This window comes from Phaethon lepturus, unplaced genomic scaffold (genome assembly GCF_000687285.1).
Source record: "Phaethon lepturus isolate BGI_N335 unplaced genomic scaffold, ASM68728v1 scaffold32961, whole genome shotgun sequence".
Lineage (NCBI taxonomy): Eukaryota > Metazoa > Chordata > Aves > Phaethontiformes > Phaethontidae > Phaethon > Phaethon lepturus.
Window position 1 is genome coordinate 31363 of NW_010516143.1, and position 14865 is coordinate 46227.

General features: G+C 43.2%; 1 protein-coding gene across 1 annotated transcript in view; it reads right to left on the reverse strand.

Moving 5' to 3' along the window:
* Positions 1-14865, reverse strand: part of VPS53 (vacuolar protein sorting 53 homolog (S. cerevisiae)) — a gene marked incomplete at its 5' end in the record, with an annotated part of 63536 nt that overhangs the window by 24926 nt on the left and 23745 nt on the right. Inside the window, 6 exons of the mRNA XM_010295977.1 lie at positions 4985-5079; positions 8500-8601; positions 10168-10309; positions 11000-11142; positions 12284-12427; positions 13657-13735. Of these exons, the coding sequence (XP_010294279.1) occupies positions 4985-5079; positions 8500-8601; positions 10168-10309; positions 11000-11142; positions 12284-12427; positions 13657-13735 (705 nt within the window). The remainder of the gene's footprint in view (positions 1-4984; positions 5080-8499; positions 8602-10167; positions 10310-10999; positions 11143-12283; positions 12428-13656; positions 13736-14865) is intronic.

Sequence of the window (14865 nt, forward strand, 5' to 3'; positions counted from 1 at the left end):
GGGGGAGGAAACGGAGGGAAGAGAGAGAGTAACACCTAAAACCAGATGCCCTGCCTTGTGACACCGGCAAGCACATTCAGATTTTAGCAGCTGCGTATTCCAGCCCTTTCTTATCCCCACCCTGTCAGCACACATAACACACACATACAATACAATACTCATACAATAACACGGACTGGACCAATGAGTAAAGACCTTTTGTACTCAAGAGTTTTAGTGGCAGCTTCAATCTGTTCTCCAGCCACATACAAAAGCTTGCAAGTCTGCCAGGACTGGGTTCAAGCACATTTGATGCAAGTGCATAAAGCATATGCTCAAGTTTCATTGCTGGCACCGGCAAAAGTAACAGTCAGGCTTCCCGTATCAGCAGCCTCTGGAGCAGACCTCGGGGAATACGGCTTTTAAAGGGATGGGCTCAAAATGGTGTGCCATTTGCTGTTTCTTGGTCCCATTTGGATACCACCTGGTTTTGCACAACTTCACACATCCTTTAAAGAAGTTTTATTTAGCATGAGCGCAAAGTGCACTTCCTACTTAATCTCTTTTTAAAAGCATAAAAAGCCCTCCTATTGTCTCCAGTGGTTCATTATAACCTGGTCCTTACTCAAGTATTTTGGTCTTTAGGCAACAATAAACTTCACTCCACTGTTTCATCACGACAAAAAGGCTTTTTAGCATGGCAGAGGGCCAGAACCATCAATACAGGACCGAAGAAGTCTTCTGATCTTGGGGAGCTCCTCTGGTCCTACTCCTCTAGAGACGGCACATCCACGTCAGGAACAAAGACCAGTCCTCCTGACACCAGAGCTCAGCTAAGTGGAGTAACCTTCACCAGATGAACTCAATTACAGCAATAAACCTCCTCCCCCAGACACACAAATAGACACAAGCTTCCACAAGGAAGTTTGGCTTTTGAGGAATATATAGACATTTCAGGTGACAGAGTGGCATTCCACTGACCAAACGGAGTTGTGAAGTTCCTGTATTTTATACTCCCATTTCCACTACGGTCTTGGCTCCACTTCCCACAGCTCTGCCCTTCCCACAGCACAGCCTTCACCCCTCTCACTGCTGAGGGTGTAACAGCTATGCCGTGCCATAATCCAGGGTACCTAAGTAGAAAACCAAACCCTTAGAAGGAGAATGGCAGAAAAAAGAACCTGAACTATAACTCCCACAAAAAAATGAACTATCATTTAAAAAACCCCAAAACATTCCTTTATAGTTAATGTATTATCATTATTTTTCAGGAACAGACTTATTTAACAGAATTGCAATGTTGTCCATAGACATGAGAACTGTTCTTTAAAAGCCATCAAAGAGTTTCAACTTTAAATGTTCTCCTAATCTTAGGCCAGCTCACAGGGCACCCAGCACAACACGAGAGTTCATGCAAAGAGACTGCACTAGGGTGTCCCAGGATGGGTATGGCCTTACCAACACCACAGTGGCTGAGACTCTTCAGCACATTCTCACTTACCTCTACCAATGAAAGTAGAAAAAGACAGCCAACAGTGAAAACTTTTCCCCAGTTCCTGTCCTTTCTTTGTCTTGTGAAAGAGAAAAACCACTCTGATTCCAGTTTACCGAAGAACCCACAACACCACACAAGTAGGAAAGGTGACCTGGCTCTTCCCTGATGAACTTACAGATTGCTGCACCAAAATGGATGAGCTCTTACCGTGGATGATCCACTGGACCTAACTGATCTACAGAAATGTGCTCACAGTATCAGGGCTTTAAATCCTGAAGCAAGGCTCTTTGGCTTAAACTAGGCTCATAGGCTACTGCAAAGACAAGTAGCCCCTTTTTTCATGCTTATTGCTTGCTGCTTTCAGTACTTTACATTGCTCCGATTCCACAGATACATGCAGTTCCTCGGCTTTGTTACAAGAACTGTAAAAACATCAGGCTGCTCAACTGATGTGATAAATCTCTACACTGGCACGAGCAATTGAATGCTGAACCAAAGCATTGATTGTATTTGACCACAGTGAAGCAAAATACACCTCCCCCTGTAGCTGTAGGAGAGCCAAACAGATGGCTGCTGCAGGAGGGCTCACACGTGCTGCAAGCTGCAGCATTCCTTCAGGTTCTCAAGTAAAGCGGACGTGGCTTGCTCCTTGTCAGAAGTCCCACTGAATTAAACAGCTGCATTTCCACCTCTGCATCTGTGCTTTGCTCCATCTGGGCAACAAAGTGGAGCCTTCTTAGCTTTCACCAGCCACTTTTTTTTTCCCCCCTCATTCTCTCAGTCTCAAGACACAGTGAGGAATGTCAATGGCTTTTGTTTCTTTATGCTTACTCCACATGTTCTCCTCTTCTCTGAGGCAAAGTGAAATGTATCTACATTTTCCCAGTCCCTCAAGGTCTTGTCAACTGGGATGCATGAGCAAATGCAGCTGTCCAAAAGAGCTGGGAGAGCAGTGCTAGAGCTTCTTGCTTGTTCTGATCCTAACCTGGACAAACTGCCTGTCAAAAGCAGGCCACGAGGACTGCTCTTATTTCAGCACTGGATTGATAAAAGCGAAATATCAGCATATTGTGCACTGAGGGAACTAATATATTATTAATGCACACCTCAGTTGATGTCAAACTTTCACATTAGTCTCAGTTGGCCCAAACACAGCATGAAGGCAACAAACTTTGTGTGGTACAAGGGGAGCACAAAGAATTTGGCAGAAAAAGCTAGTGGGAGATGAAACATGGGGAAGGCAGGAGAGCTGCAGAAAATGAACATTTTCCCTCTGTAAGCTCTGCAAAAACACTCACAGCAAATTCTCTGGTAACGCAGATGTGGTATTTCCTAACAGTAGCATATTTATTGGGAGCAAGAACTCTCCAAATCTAACCAAGAGAAAATATGAAATGAAATCATATAAAGGGAATTTTATTCTGGTTCTCAAATCCTTTCATACTATATTCCTCCTCCTTTTTTCTTTCACTCAACCTGTTCCATGTTTTTTCTCCATCTCTGGCAATCACAAGAGGAACTAGGCAACTCCTCAGCAGCATGAGAAAAGAACGCGGTGCTTAGTCTGTTCAGTGATGTGAACAGTTGGTATCTGATGGCCACTGGGGAAAGGCAACGGCATTGAGACACCTGGACCACTTGTAGGCTAGTTTCCATGTACTGGGTATTTTGGAAGCTCCTTTGGTCACAAGGCCACAAACACACACCACAAAGTGCCAGTTTTCTGAACAATCTGAACGTCCACGTGCATTTTAGCACACTTAACCATGGCTCTACATACTCTCAACACTGCGGACCTGACAGAGCTCTTCCTTTACTCCATCAGAACGGCTTAGCGCACACGTGCACGCTCCCAATGCTCCAACAGACCACAAAGAAGAGCTAAAGACACATATCCCAAAGGGGCAAAAATGAAATCTGCTTCATTGTTAAGAAATCCGATATTTACACTGCAGCTACGGGCGGAGAACAGCACCTTTGAAGTCTTTCTTTCAGGTGTCTCCTCTAAAATTGCTACAGATTTTGGCACTGTGTTTCTTTAAATTGGTATGGAAGCAATTTTTCAGGAGAAAAAGTCCAGGCTGCTTTCTGCCACAGACATAAGGCAATGATGAACAAAACTGTCACACTACTCTCACTATTCAGAGCCCAAACACACATTTAATTATCTAAGCAACTCCTCATTTTCAGACATCAGCAACAGATTCCTCAAAAGTTCCGTCAAAGGGGGAAGAAGAGAGAAAACTGTAAAGGAAAGCAATTTTTGGCAGACAGGAGCAGCATGGGGAATACTGTGTTTGAACTCCTTGCAGCCTGTGGCTATAAAGCTAATATAAAACATCTCAGGATTGTAAAGGAAAAGGGGGGGGAAAAAAAAGCAACTGAAAGGGCTAAGAGCACAGTGGGGTAGAATTACCCAAATGGGGATTTAAATAGCCCCCAGTGAGAAGGGAAGAAATATTCAAACAAGTTAGTGCTCAGCTGGCTGAGGGCAAGGGGAGGGAAATATCCGTTTCCCTTTGTTATACTGCAGAGTAGAACCTAAACCCAGCATGACAGACCACTGCGCAAGGTTTTATTTTTTTATATATTATTTTTTTAAGCATAAAAGGTTGATGGGACATGGGAAACCTTTTTCAAGATGGCTATCTTGGAGTTTGGACAAAATCAGGATGCTACAAGCCTTGAGTTATGCACTCTCTCATGTATAAGTCCTTGGAAGATAGAAGGGCATAGACAGATCAGTTCCAGGCACTAACCTGCACTAAAAGACTGTATTAAACCTTTTTCAACTACCTCCTCTCCCAACTGGCACTGCAGTTGTTACAGAGATGTTATTTAAAGCATGGTGTGAATCAGGGTACACAAGAAAGCGTGGTGAAAGCTCTAAAAACTTCTCAAAACTCTAAGTTGAAAGCTCCTTTCATTCAAGTTATTTTGCTGCAAGTCAGAGGAAGACAAAGAAGGGTTCCAGGGATTAAAGCCCCTGACAAAGTCCCAATCTGTGAGCAATGATAATGTTATCTTACAGCCAGCTCATCTACAGCGGCTTTCATCTAAGGATCTCAAGTAACTTATTTCTATAAAGTAAATCTTGAAGCTCCTCTGCCTCCAAGCCACATGTGTATTTTACAGAAAAAGCAAACATACTATTTGTGGAAGACACGAGATAAAAGAAAGGCATATGTCTGCAGTGGGAATTGCAGAGGCAACAGAAGCAATTTCAGAAACACTAAGCTTCTTCCACGGAAAGGCAGTGGGCATCATTCCTGCAGGCCTTCGCAATTACAGATGAAACCAACATCCACAGCCCTCTGAACGCTCGTTTTTGCCCAAGCAAAGGCTCTACTCATCCTAAATTTCTCAAACCACAAATACTGCTCCTGATGAAATCAGAAAGCACTTTCAAGCAATTAATTTTTCTGCAGCTTGAGTACAGAATCTAGTACAATCCAACTGTAATACACACTCAAAAGCAAACAAACCCAAAAGAGCACGCTGGTTACTCACTTGTCCTGGGACTCGATATACACATAGAGGTGAGGCTCAAAGCACTTGGAAACGATGCCGTGAAAAGGATTGTCAGGGACCTTTGGCTTCTTTGGCTGTAAGAAAACATTTAGTGTTGGTTTCAAACCTACCCTGTAAGATCTAGAAGAAACAGTAATGCAACAGCACAGAAGGACCTAAGTCTTTAGAGATATTACAACACGCAAATTTACCGTCAGATAATCCGAGGCATGTAATCAACAGTATATACAGCATCAGTGTGTCCAAGTCTTCCCTTACTCTTACAGAGCTGTTAGTATTCCAAGGAATTATCTTTTCACTTGTAAAATATTCTTATCCTTAAAGAGAAGACTGCTGCATGCTAACAGATTTCAGAAGAATTTTAATATGGTTTGTAAATAAAACCTTGCTGTGGCCTTCAAACAGTAACAAGACTCTGCTAGTTACCTCTGAAATGAAATACAGCAGGTATTTGGAAGCAACATTGAAAAACCCCTGCATTTTAGAACATTAAGGATAACAACTCAAAGTTACAGACTTCATCTGGATGAAATTTATTTAGATAAACAGAACATAATTACTGGAGGAGCTGGAATTATACAGGCAATATTACAGGACTGCTTTCACTGTGAAACATGTTTCTGGGGATGCAAAGACTTCTATTTTAAAATCACATTTAAAGCATTAAGCACATATGCCATTTGAGAGTCATCCGGTTTACTCTCATTTCAGTTTTGTACTGCACTCTACACAGTGGCCAAGCACATCTCACTGAAGCCACTGGGACTGCTCATATGCTTAAATTTGTGCATGTTTAAGTACCAGGCTGGGCAGGGCCTTTAAGCTCATTTTTGCCCTATAGCTAGATTTTTTTTTTTTTTTTTTTCCACTGATAGACAATTTTTCTTGTTGCTTCCCGGCAAGCTGACAATTTTTCACTGCCTGCAAAGAGGGCTGCAGTACCTCTGGAATGGAATTCTTGCCTCTCTCCACAAAAAGCCAGGATCAGCTCCCAGCCAATGAAGATAGGAATTTTTCCAGCTGAATTTTTTTTTTTAGCATAAAAAAAGCAAAACAAGACAGCCGAAAGGACATACTCTCCTAAATGACAGAGGAGGTGGCACTAAGTCTCCTGCAGAAATAGCAGAGAATGACAAGGCAAGCATTTCTGAGAAATAATTAAGAGTCAAAGACACAATGAATACTAACATACGGCTGCAAACCTGAAGCGAGCAACAGTTTTATGGAGACCAGACCACCTCTATGAGGCTGGCTTCGTTAACCTTCTTACTAAAAGCATGACTGGAGAATGTAAGTTTTTCCAGCTTTGGGACAGAGCCGCTACCCAGCATTCTCCGCCCCAGCCCCTCTGCCAGTGCCTGCCCATTTCTGCCGGATGCACACGCTCATCGGAGCCGGGAGGAAAACAATAGGTGGTAATTACAGAAACGTTCCAGTCGCCAAGTCTCCAGGATGACAGTGCCAACACAAGGTTGCAGCTTCACAATGTTTATGATTTACCAGGCTGGAAGACCCAACTCCCAATGCAGGACTGGTTTTCTACGTGTGCGCGTGTGTCTTTGTATCATGCTGCTCCCAGCATGTCTGGTGGAGAGAATACTAAATCTTTTAACAGTAGCAGTGAAGCTGTATTTCTGAGTGTGCAATCCTGTCCAAAAGCTGCAGATGTTTAAGCTATTTCCTCCTGGAGTTTGATGGAAATAATAAAAGGTTACTGTTGTCACAGTAAGGAGGTCTGCAGCTGGCCCAGTTTCCTTTCATTACTATCCAAAGTAAACAGATTAAATAGAACGGCTAGAATCACCAAAAGAAGTTCTTTTTTAACATGGATTTACCCCCCCACCCTCTTGTGCTCCCCCTTACACTCCCAAGTGTCTTGAATTCTCAAGACTAGTGTCCTGGAAGACCTCTACCACTCAAAACTCTTCATCTTCAACTCTTCCTGTCCCTTCTCTGGCTAGTGACAGCAGAAGATGAGACCTTCAACATGAACTCACCAGTACTAACCCCCAGCTGCTGGCACTTGAAACCGAAAGATTGGAGCCTACAGGGCTCCCATTCGGCAGACAGGTGCTTGCGGGGCAGCTGCCCTTGCAGCAGAGCCCAGCACTGCGTGGTGAGCATTAACACAGGGTGTACCCAGAAGGAGAGGGCAACCTTGCCACAAACAGCATTTCAAGGGACAGCTCGGATGGCTTTGTACCAGCCTCCCCATGGGGGAGCAAAGCAATTCCTTTCTCAGAAGCACCTGAACTGTTTCTGGCCATGGCAATGCATTCTACTGTTGACTAAAACCAACCCTAAGCAGCTTGAGAAGGTTTTGCAATTTATCTCTTCACCTGCCTTCTAGCACTATTGACTTCTCCAAGGGTGTCCTCTCTTCCCAACACTGGACATTAGAGCCAACTTTCTTCCAGCCACAGCAGTGGAAAGCAAGCACTTCGCAAAAAATACACCACACGTGTCTCCCTAAGTTCCCAATCTCTGTCTTCTAGATCACTGGTAAAGTCTGGCAAATATCAACTGTCCAAGTTGTATTTTAATGGAAAGAGCAAAACTTTGATTAATCATTCTATTTCAGGACTTCTGCTGTGGGTGAAGGGCAGTGGGCTGCCCTGCTCGTGTGAAAATCTGGAGGGGATGCACTGCACCAAACTGTGCTGGTGGAGAGTTACCACTCCACAAACTCCCCAGGGGCACAGATGTGAGTAGGTCCTAGAGCCCTGGTCATCCATCAGGACACCACCTGTAAATGGCACATTTACAGGGCTGTAAACTCACTGAACAAAGAGAGGGCACCTGCCCCAAGCAACTTGCAACAGAACGCTTCGAAAACGTCTGTCTGGTGAGTAAAAAATACAGGGCTTACAGGCTTTGATATTGGTGCCAATTAAAACAATTGCATTTACTATTCACTCCTTTAATGTTTGCAGAGGGTTTTGGAAACCCAGTGCTTTTACAAGTGGTTAGGTGTTGCCTGCTTTGCGGAGGTAATGGATGAAAAGCACTATGGAGATAAAAATCCCAGAAGTAATATATCTGGAGTGAAAGTCTAAAACTGACGCTTGAAAGTTCAGTGAGTAGCCTGGTGACTCCAAACTTCGTTTGCTTGGCTGACGAGGCAAAATATGAATTGCAACTGCTTGTAGTGGGAGCTTCTTCGGGGATCTGAAAACCCAACTATTCTAGTTCAGCTTTCTTTGACAGGAATCCTGTAATTACTTTTGAGCTGTTGCTGCATGGGCTAGAACAGAATCCAACTCACTCTCACGTCACTATTAACTGAAATAAACATTGCTCCGGTTTCAGTGAAGTGAGCCTGAGCCAACCATGGTCGTACTGGGACCCTGTATACTACACTGGGGATCAAAACTGTGCTAAATTATTTGCTGTGAAAACAAAGATTTCAAATCAATGTGATGGGAAAAGCTTAGACACCACCAGAGATTTTGACACAGAGACTGCCTGAAAACTGGAGAACTTCAAAGACTTACTTTGTCCGTATCACTTTTCTCGATCACAATCTCATCTGTCTCTGTCCCAGTTTCATCTTCCAGAAATGGATTGGTGGAGGGAGGTGGCACTTCTGGTTTCTTCTGTTAAAAAAGACAAAGCTCCTTAGAGAACAGTCTGTTTTGACCTCTCTCATACAGCTGCATCCATGTTTTGCTTTACTAAGCCCTTCAAAGCACTGTACAGCAGTTTGTCTTCTCCGAGCACAGAGGTGACTGCAGAGTGCTGGGCAGTGCCCCTCCATCAAGGTTAGAGCGCACTCCCTCCTACTACAGGGCTAGACTCCATTGCTCCACCAGCACACTTCACCTTCAGCACCCTCTGACAGGCTGCTCTTCTTGCACTCATGCTCACCTGCTCTGCCTGAATTGTCCCTGGAAGGGACATTTTGACTAGTGCCAAATTTCCACTCTCTCAAACCACACACTCCAAAGTATGTGGTCTCCACCTAGAGGACTCATGACAGCAGGCCCCAAAACTCTGCTGCCCCAGTAAATGCTGCATTACTGGTCCCACCAGACTGCTTGTCGCCATTATGCACTCACTAGATAGCCATTTATAATTATGGCCTTCATTTTGTGTATAAAACAGGTCAGATGATGACAGCCAGTGTCATAGCCTCTAGGCACTCAGAAAGAGGGACAGAGGATTTGCTTTTATTTCAAGCCACACCCTCCCCTTCTGTTCTCCGCACTTATAACAGCTTCTGTGCCTACCTTCTCCAAAGGAATAACAACCCAGTGAGGCTAATTTAATTAAAGCTGCAAATTTCATCTGAAATTTGTCAGAAAAATAAAGCCATGTTCTTGAGAGATCTAAATTCAGCCAGGAGGAAAACCTTACAGGACTCCCCGTTTTAATTAGCAGCACCTACTGATCCATAGCAAATTACAAGTGGGTCCAGCAGGCTTGCCTCGTAGGCTGAATTATCGCATCCAAGTAGGCTTCAAGACACCAGCTGGACAGAGAAGCCAACCTCAAACCAGTGGCTTCCGAGCCACACGTGGACTCTGTGCTCTCAGGGCACTTGGCTGGCAGAGCTCTTGGCCAAGATTTCAGACAGAAAAAGCACAGAGATGACCCCAGAGATATTCACTGAGCTGTTTCTCTTGGCTCTGCCTTTACAACCTATCAAATGAGACACTGAAAAGTAGAAACTACCAACACTCCTGCAAGTAAGACTAAATCAACAGACATTGTGGGATTGAAAGATGGTACCATGTGGTGAATGTGTGGTAACTAGAAATGAAGAGAAGAGGGGACTTTTAGTTATAATGTGTCATCGACATACAAAGAACAAACATTATAATGCAGTCACCATGCCATAATCACTTTGTGGTTCTCCACAGCAATGTGGCTTCAGTTGCAAACAGCATAGGACCCAGGAGAACCAAAACAGTACACAACCAGTGTACTTTCCTTCTTGTGAGCCCTGTGCCATCCTCTCTTGATCCTCAAGATCAAGAATCACCTTCCCAATTAGAACCCACTGAGCACAGTCACACTAAACACTCTGACCTGCCAGCGCAAGAGGAGGCTGCAGGTGACACTTTTTGCAGTCTCCCATTACCATAGCTATGTGTGAGGGGGAACTTTTTTCCCCTAAAGCAGCTGTGGACTAAAGGGTTGCTCTTTAGAAATCCCCTTACCACTGTCCCATCAGCTAGAGTGCAACCTGAGAAACGTTTAGCCAAGAGTCCTTCAAAGTTGGTTGTCCTCTGAATTGCAAACAAAAGCAATTTCACCTCAATCTCCTTTGCTCTTGTGCGCATTATCTTAGCAAGCTCTGTCCTGAGAGAGAGGGAAAACAGAAAAAACAAATGTGGTTTTCTATAAAGAGAAAGATCTGAAACCTAAGATTGTAATTCAGTCTATTCCCCAGAGACACTTTCATCACAAAATTTGAGCTAATTCCTAAGATGCTCTCTAACATAAAACTGTTTTATGGATCACATTTCAAACAACCACAGTTGTTTAGAACGTTGTGGGTAACAGGACCCCATCTCCTAACACCCCACCAGAGCACTGCAGCCAGGAGAGCCCCCAATATCGAACCTTGGGAAGCGCAGTGTCTCTGACTGGGGTCCCAGAACAAAGGCAATGGTGCTACTGGGACTCCAGCTGGCACCTTCCTCCAGTGCTCCATCTCTGGCTGGGGAAGAGCACGGTCTGAGGCAGTCACACCATAGTCATCCCACACTATTTCACTTGGCCTCTAATATTACTGATTTTTACCTCTGTTACACTGAAAATTGATTTCCAAATCATCTCACTCACTCAACAGTACATGCAGTTTTAGTGATACTTCTCGGGGCTTTAACTCTTCACTTGCTTTTAATCATGGACAATTCTACACAGATATTTGAAGACTGCGTTTAAAATCCTATGGATATATGACCAATTTGGCAAAAGACAAGCCAACCTTTTGTTTTAAGGAAGGTGACTCTGCGGGGAGGCATCATGAGCTCCCCAGACGCTCACCTTGTGACATGACAGAACTCCACAGCGATGCGCTCCGTCATGCACCACTCCTGGGGGAACATGCGCCCGTACTTCTCCTCGTAGTCCACCAGCTGACGCTTTATCCAGGCATAGCGCCTGTCAATCTTATCCAGCCAGGCCACCTGAATAAGATGGAGAACACCATCTCTAACAGCAGCAAGCTGCTAATATTCAGCCTGACAGCTTAACTGTGCTGCTGTAGTTTCACAGAGTGGCTTGGGCTATTGCTCAAAGCTAACTTGACTACTATTAATAATACTATGAATGCTAACAGTCGTTCTTTAAAGTGCTTAAACACTTGCCAGACTGAAAACCCTATCTTATGCAAATTAGAGAGCAAGTTCTGTTGAAAATGAGGACAAACAGTACTCCTAAATCATGTAGGTACTATTGAAAACTCATTCCAATAATAATTCATTGGATCCTACCCTCTGCATACAAAGAAATTAAAGTCAGTAGGAGGAGAATGCAGGAATTCCTGGATTCTCACGTTCAGCCAGTTTTTACACTCTGGAGTCTGTGGACCCACAAACTTCTAAAAGAATTTTTATAACATGAGCAGGATGGGATTTCCCCCCACCCCTAATATTAGTGCTTTCTGTCCAAAAAGTAGAAAGATAAAACCAAAAAACTTTGATGGACAAATGCTATTTAAAATGAAGCATCTCAGCCTTTTTCTCCTCTTTGTCACCAACTGTCAAAATTTCAAAATTGTTAAAATACATTCTGATCTAAAGTTGGTTTTGTGTTTTTTTTTCTTTCTTCAAATCCAAGATGATTATAGTACATTTTTAAAAAGCTATTAGCATCAGGACAGGAAGTTTAAAAAGTAGCTACAAAGATTAATCCACTTCCTGGAAATCCCTCCTCACCATTTTAGGAATTTTGGGGGGTTTGTTTGTTTGTTTGTAGGTGGTGGTGTTTTTTAAAGTTTTTTTCATTTGCAATTTTCAGAGTTTAATTTTTCAACCCTTTACAGGGCAGAAAGTACATCTAACTTAAACTTATTTATTTACTACAGGAGGGGAAAACATTTCCAGTGCTGATCTATGAAACTGAGGTCTAAGGTGGGTCGAAGTCATGCTAGCAGAGACAACATTGACTCCCAGCTCATCAGCCAGTCCGTATCACACCCGCAAGGCACCGCTTCCGAGCCCTCTGGTTAAAAACACTTCACTACAGGAACCTGTGGAGACGTGAACTTTGTGAACGCCAGCAGAGCAAAACGCGAAATCCAAATGTAGCTTGCTAAGCTTTCCTTACATCTTGGTTTTCCTGGAAAAGGACCAGATACTCTGAGAGGTGTTGTTTAATAAATTTCTTGATGATTTCCTGTTTGATTCTGGGATCCAGGACATTGGCGACTAGACACGCATCACGTAGGACATTGCTGGGTCCACCAGGCCTCTATCAAAGTGAAGAGAAACAAATGATTTAAGGTTAAATAGCTGAATGGGTGACTGTAAATTGTACTGCATCCAGGTTATCTTGTTTTTATCCTTTCCCATTATTATCCTCTTTTTGATGCTTCTGCTGCTACTCTTTATTATCACTTAGACATCTTTCTTCTGTTGGATGAAAACTGAGCTGCTTCCATTTCACTGGTCATAAAGTTGTTCTGTAGCTCAACAGCCAGGAAGCTCCCTGCCACAGAAGAGTAGCCAGCTCCATCTACAGAAAGAACTGTTGTCCCCTCACTTCTGCAAAGCCTTTCATCAGCCCAGTTATTCTGAAGAACAGCTAAGAGAAACGGCTGACAAGTGGGACAAGCAAACACCTTTTCTGCAAACCTGAAGGCCAAATTAATGGGGGAAAAAGGCAGTCTAGAGACAATCCATTTGCAACACAAAGTAGCACCTGCTGGTCCGTATCGGCGCATACCATGATGCTAGTGGGGGAGAAAATTTAGAAACATTTTTAAAAAATGTTCTTTTGAAGCTGCTTCATGCGGACACAGGTTTGTTCTTCATCAAGGATGTGTTCCAGATAGTTGCCTCATTTCTGTACTTGTTAGTTTCACGAAGAAACCAGCAGAGCTGTTACTTTGGAAGACAGAACTAATATCTTCTTTGAAGTGAATTCAAAGTCACACCTACCCACACCTCCCCACCATATTGTTTGCAAACATTTGGATACATGATTTTGGAGGAGCACATTTGGTGCCTTAGCCCTAGCCCAGATTTGTATCCGTGCTGAGTAAACCAGAGACAAACTTGGTGGCAGCTTGTCAACAGACAGCGTGTGCTTGGCTTTCCCTAAACACAACACAAATCTTTTGTGTCCGGCAAATATCCAGTAACCTGGGTGAGATGCCGAGGGAACCCCACTCTGATCTTAGGGCCACACATGAATTGCTGGGGGCATTCCCTGTCTGGTTTGCAGACCTCGCTGCGATAGTTGTGCGCATCATGACACAGGAAGGGTGTCATTTCTCTCCCATATTGACTCGATAGAAACAGTGATAATATATCTCGCACCCTACAGCTTGAGAGACTCGTTTGCTCTCTAAAATAACTCCTGAAACAGAGACACCAAATCTAGATGTAAAATGAGATTAAAACCAATGACAATTATGTTTATTTATATTTTTCAGCAACATTTTTCAATGGGAGGAAGAGGGGAAGTGAGAACTTTACCTTTGTACCTTGAGAAGGAAAGGCTTCCTCGAAGTCAGCCAGGATCTGCTGTCCCAACTCATTCTGCACTGCCTTCACCCTGAGGAGGACAGAGGAAGCAAGGGCTTTGTTGGTAGTACAACAACATCTTTGTCTCATTGTCTGCAAACATTACTACAAAGTGGACTGAAAGCTAACAGCTACACAAAGGTTTTTAAGGGACAAAAAAAGCATGCTAAACATCCACATTAAGAAGGCCTGTATGTCAAAACTGGGACAGCATTTGCTCCCCGAATGACACTGGGATAACAACTCCAGCTCTACAGCATCGATCCCTGAGCTCTAGTAGAACACGCCCCAGATGCTCTTGCTGTGTTGCAATTTAGTATTTCATGAAGGGCCAGTTAATCAACTGAGAAATCAGCAGGGTTCCTTTAACGCCAGTGTGATCAATTTATCTTTACATTTGTGTATGTTGATCACATTTCAACAGAAGTATGTTTCTAGCCCATAAAGAGCTTCACAATGTCTCAATCTTCATCATGAACCTTTCACAGTTCCAGGTGCACTGACCTACTTTTAAATGCATCCATGTGAATACTTCTGGCTGGGTTTTATTCTATAAATCCTCCATGTCTTAAGAAGCATAAAAGCAAAGGTATGAAATGGGTGAAAAAGTTTTGAACAAACCACAATCTTGCTCTTTATTTAGCCGAGAGAATAAAGCTTCCAATTTCCAGAAATAAAAGTCAATACAGCTTAATTGATACTTCTAGGGAAATGGAAATGCCTACACATACTAGAAGCCGCCAAAACAAACAGTTAGGCACTTATATCCCTCTGCAGCCCTTGAATTCTTCCATCACTTTTTATTATACTGGAAATGCTTTAAGGTCTAAAATGATCATTCAAAGCAGTGGATTTTTCCACTGAGATTGATAGTTAGAAAGAGTGGCTACATTTACTTTTGTGAAAATGTTTGTTCAGACTGTGGGGAGAAGAATTTGGACTTTTGTTGTCTGTTTGTTTAAGACTCCTCAACCTTATCAAGGAATGATCTGCTTTAATCTTCCCATTTGAGATCCATTAGTAGTGAAACACTACAAGATGACCTGACAATGCTGGAGAATAGGTTGGATTCTTCAATGGTGCCAAATGCAGAAAATTCTAGTCCTTTAAAAGTGATGGTTGAAATATAACTTTATATCTGTGATTTAACTGTCTGTATGA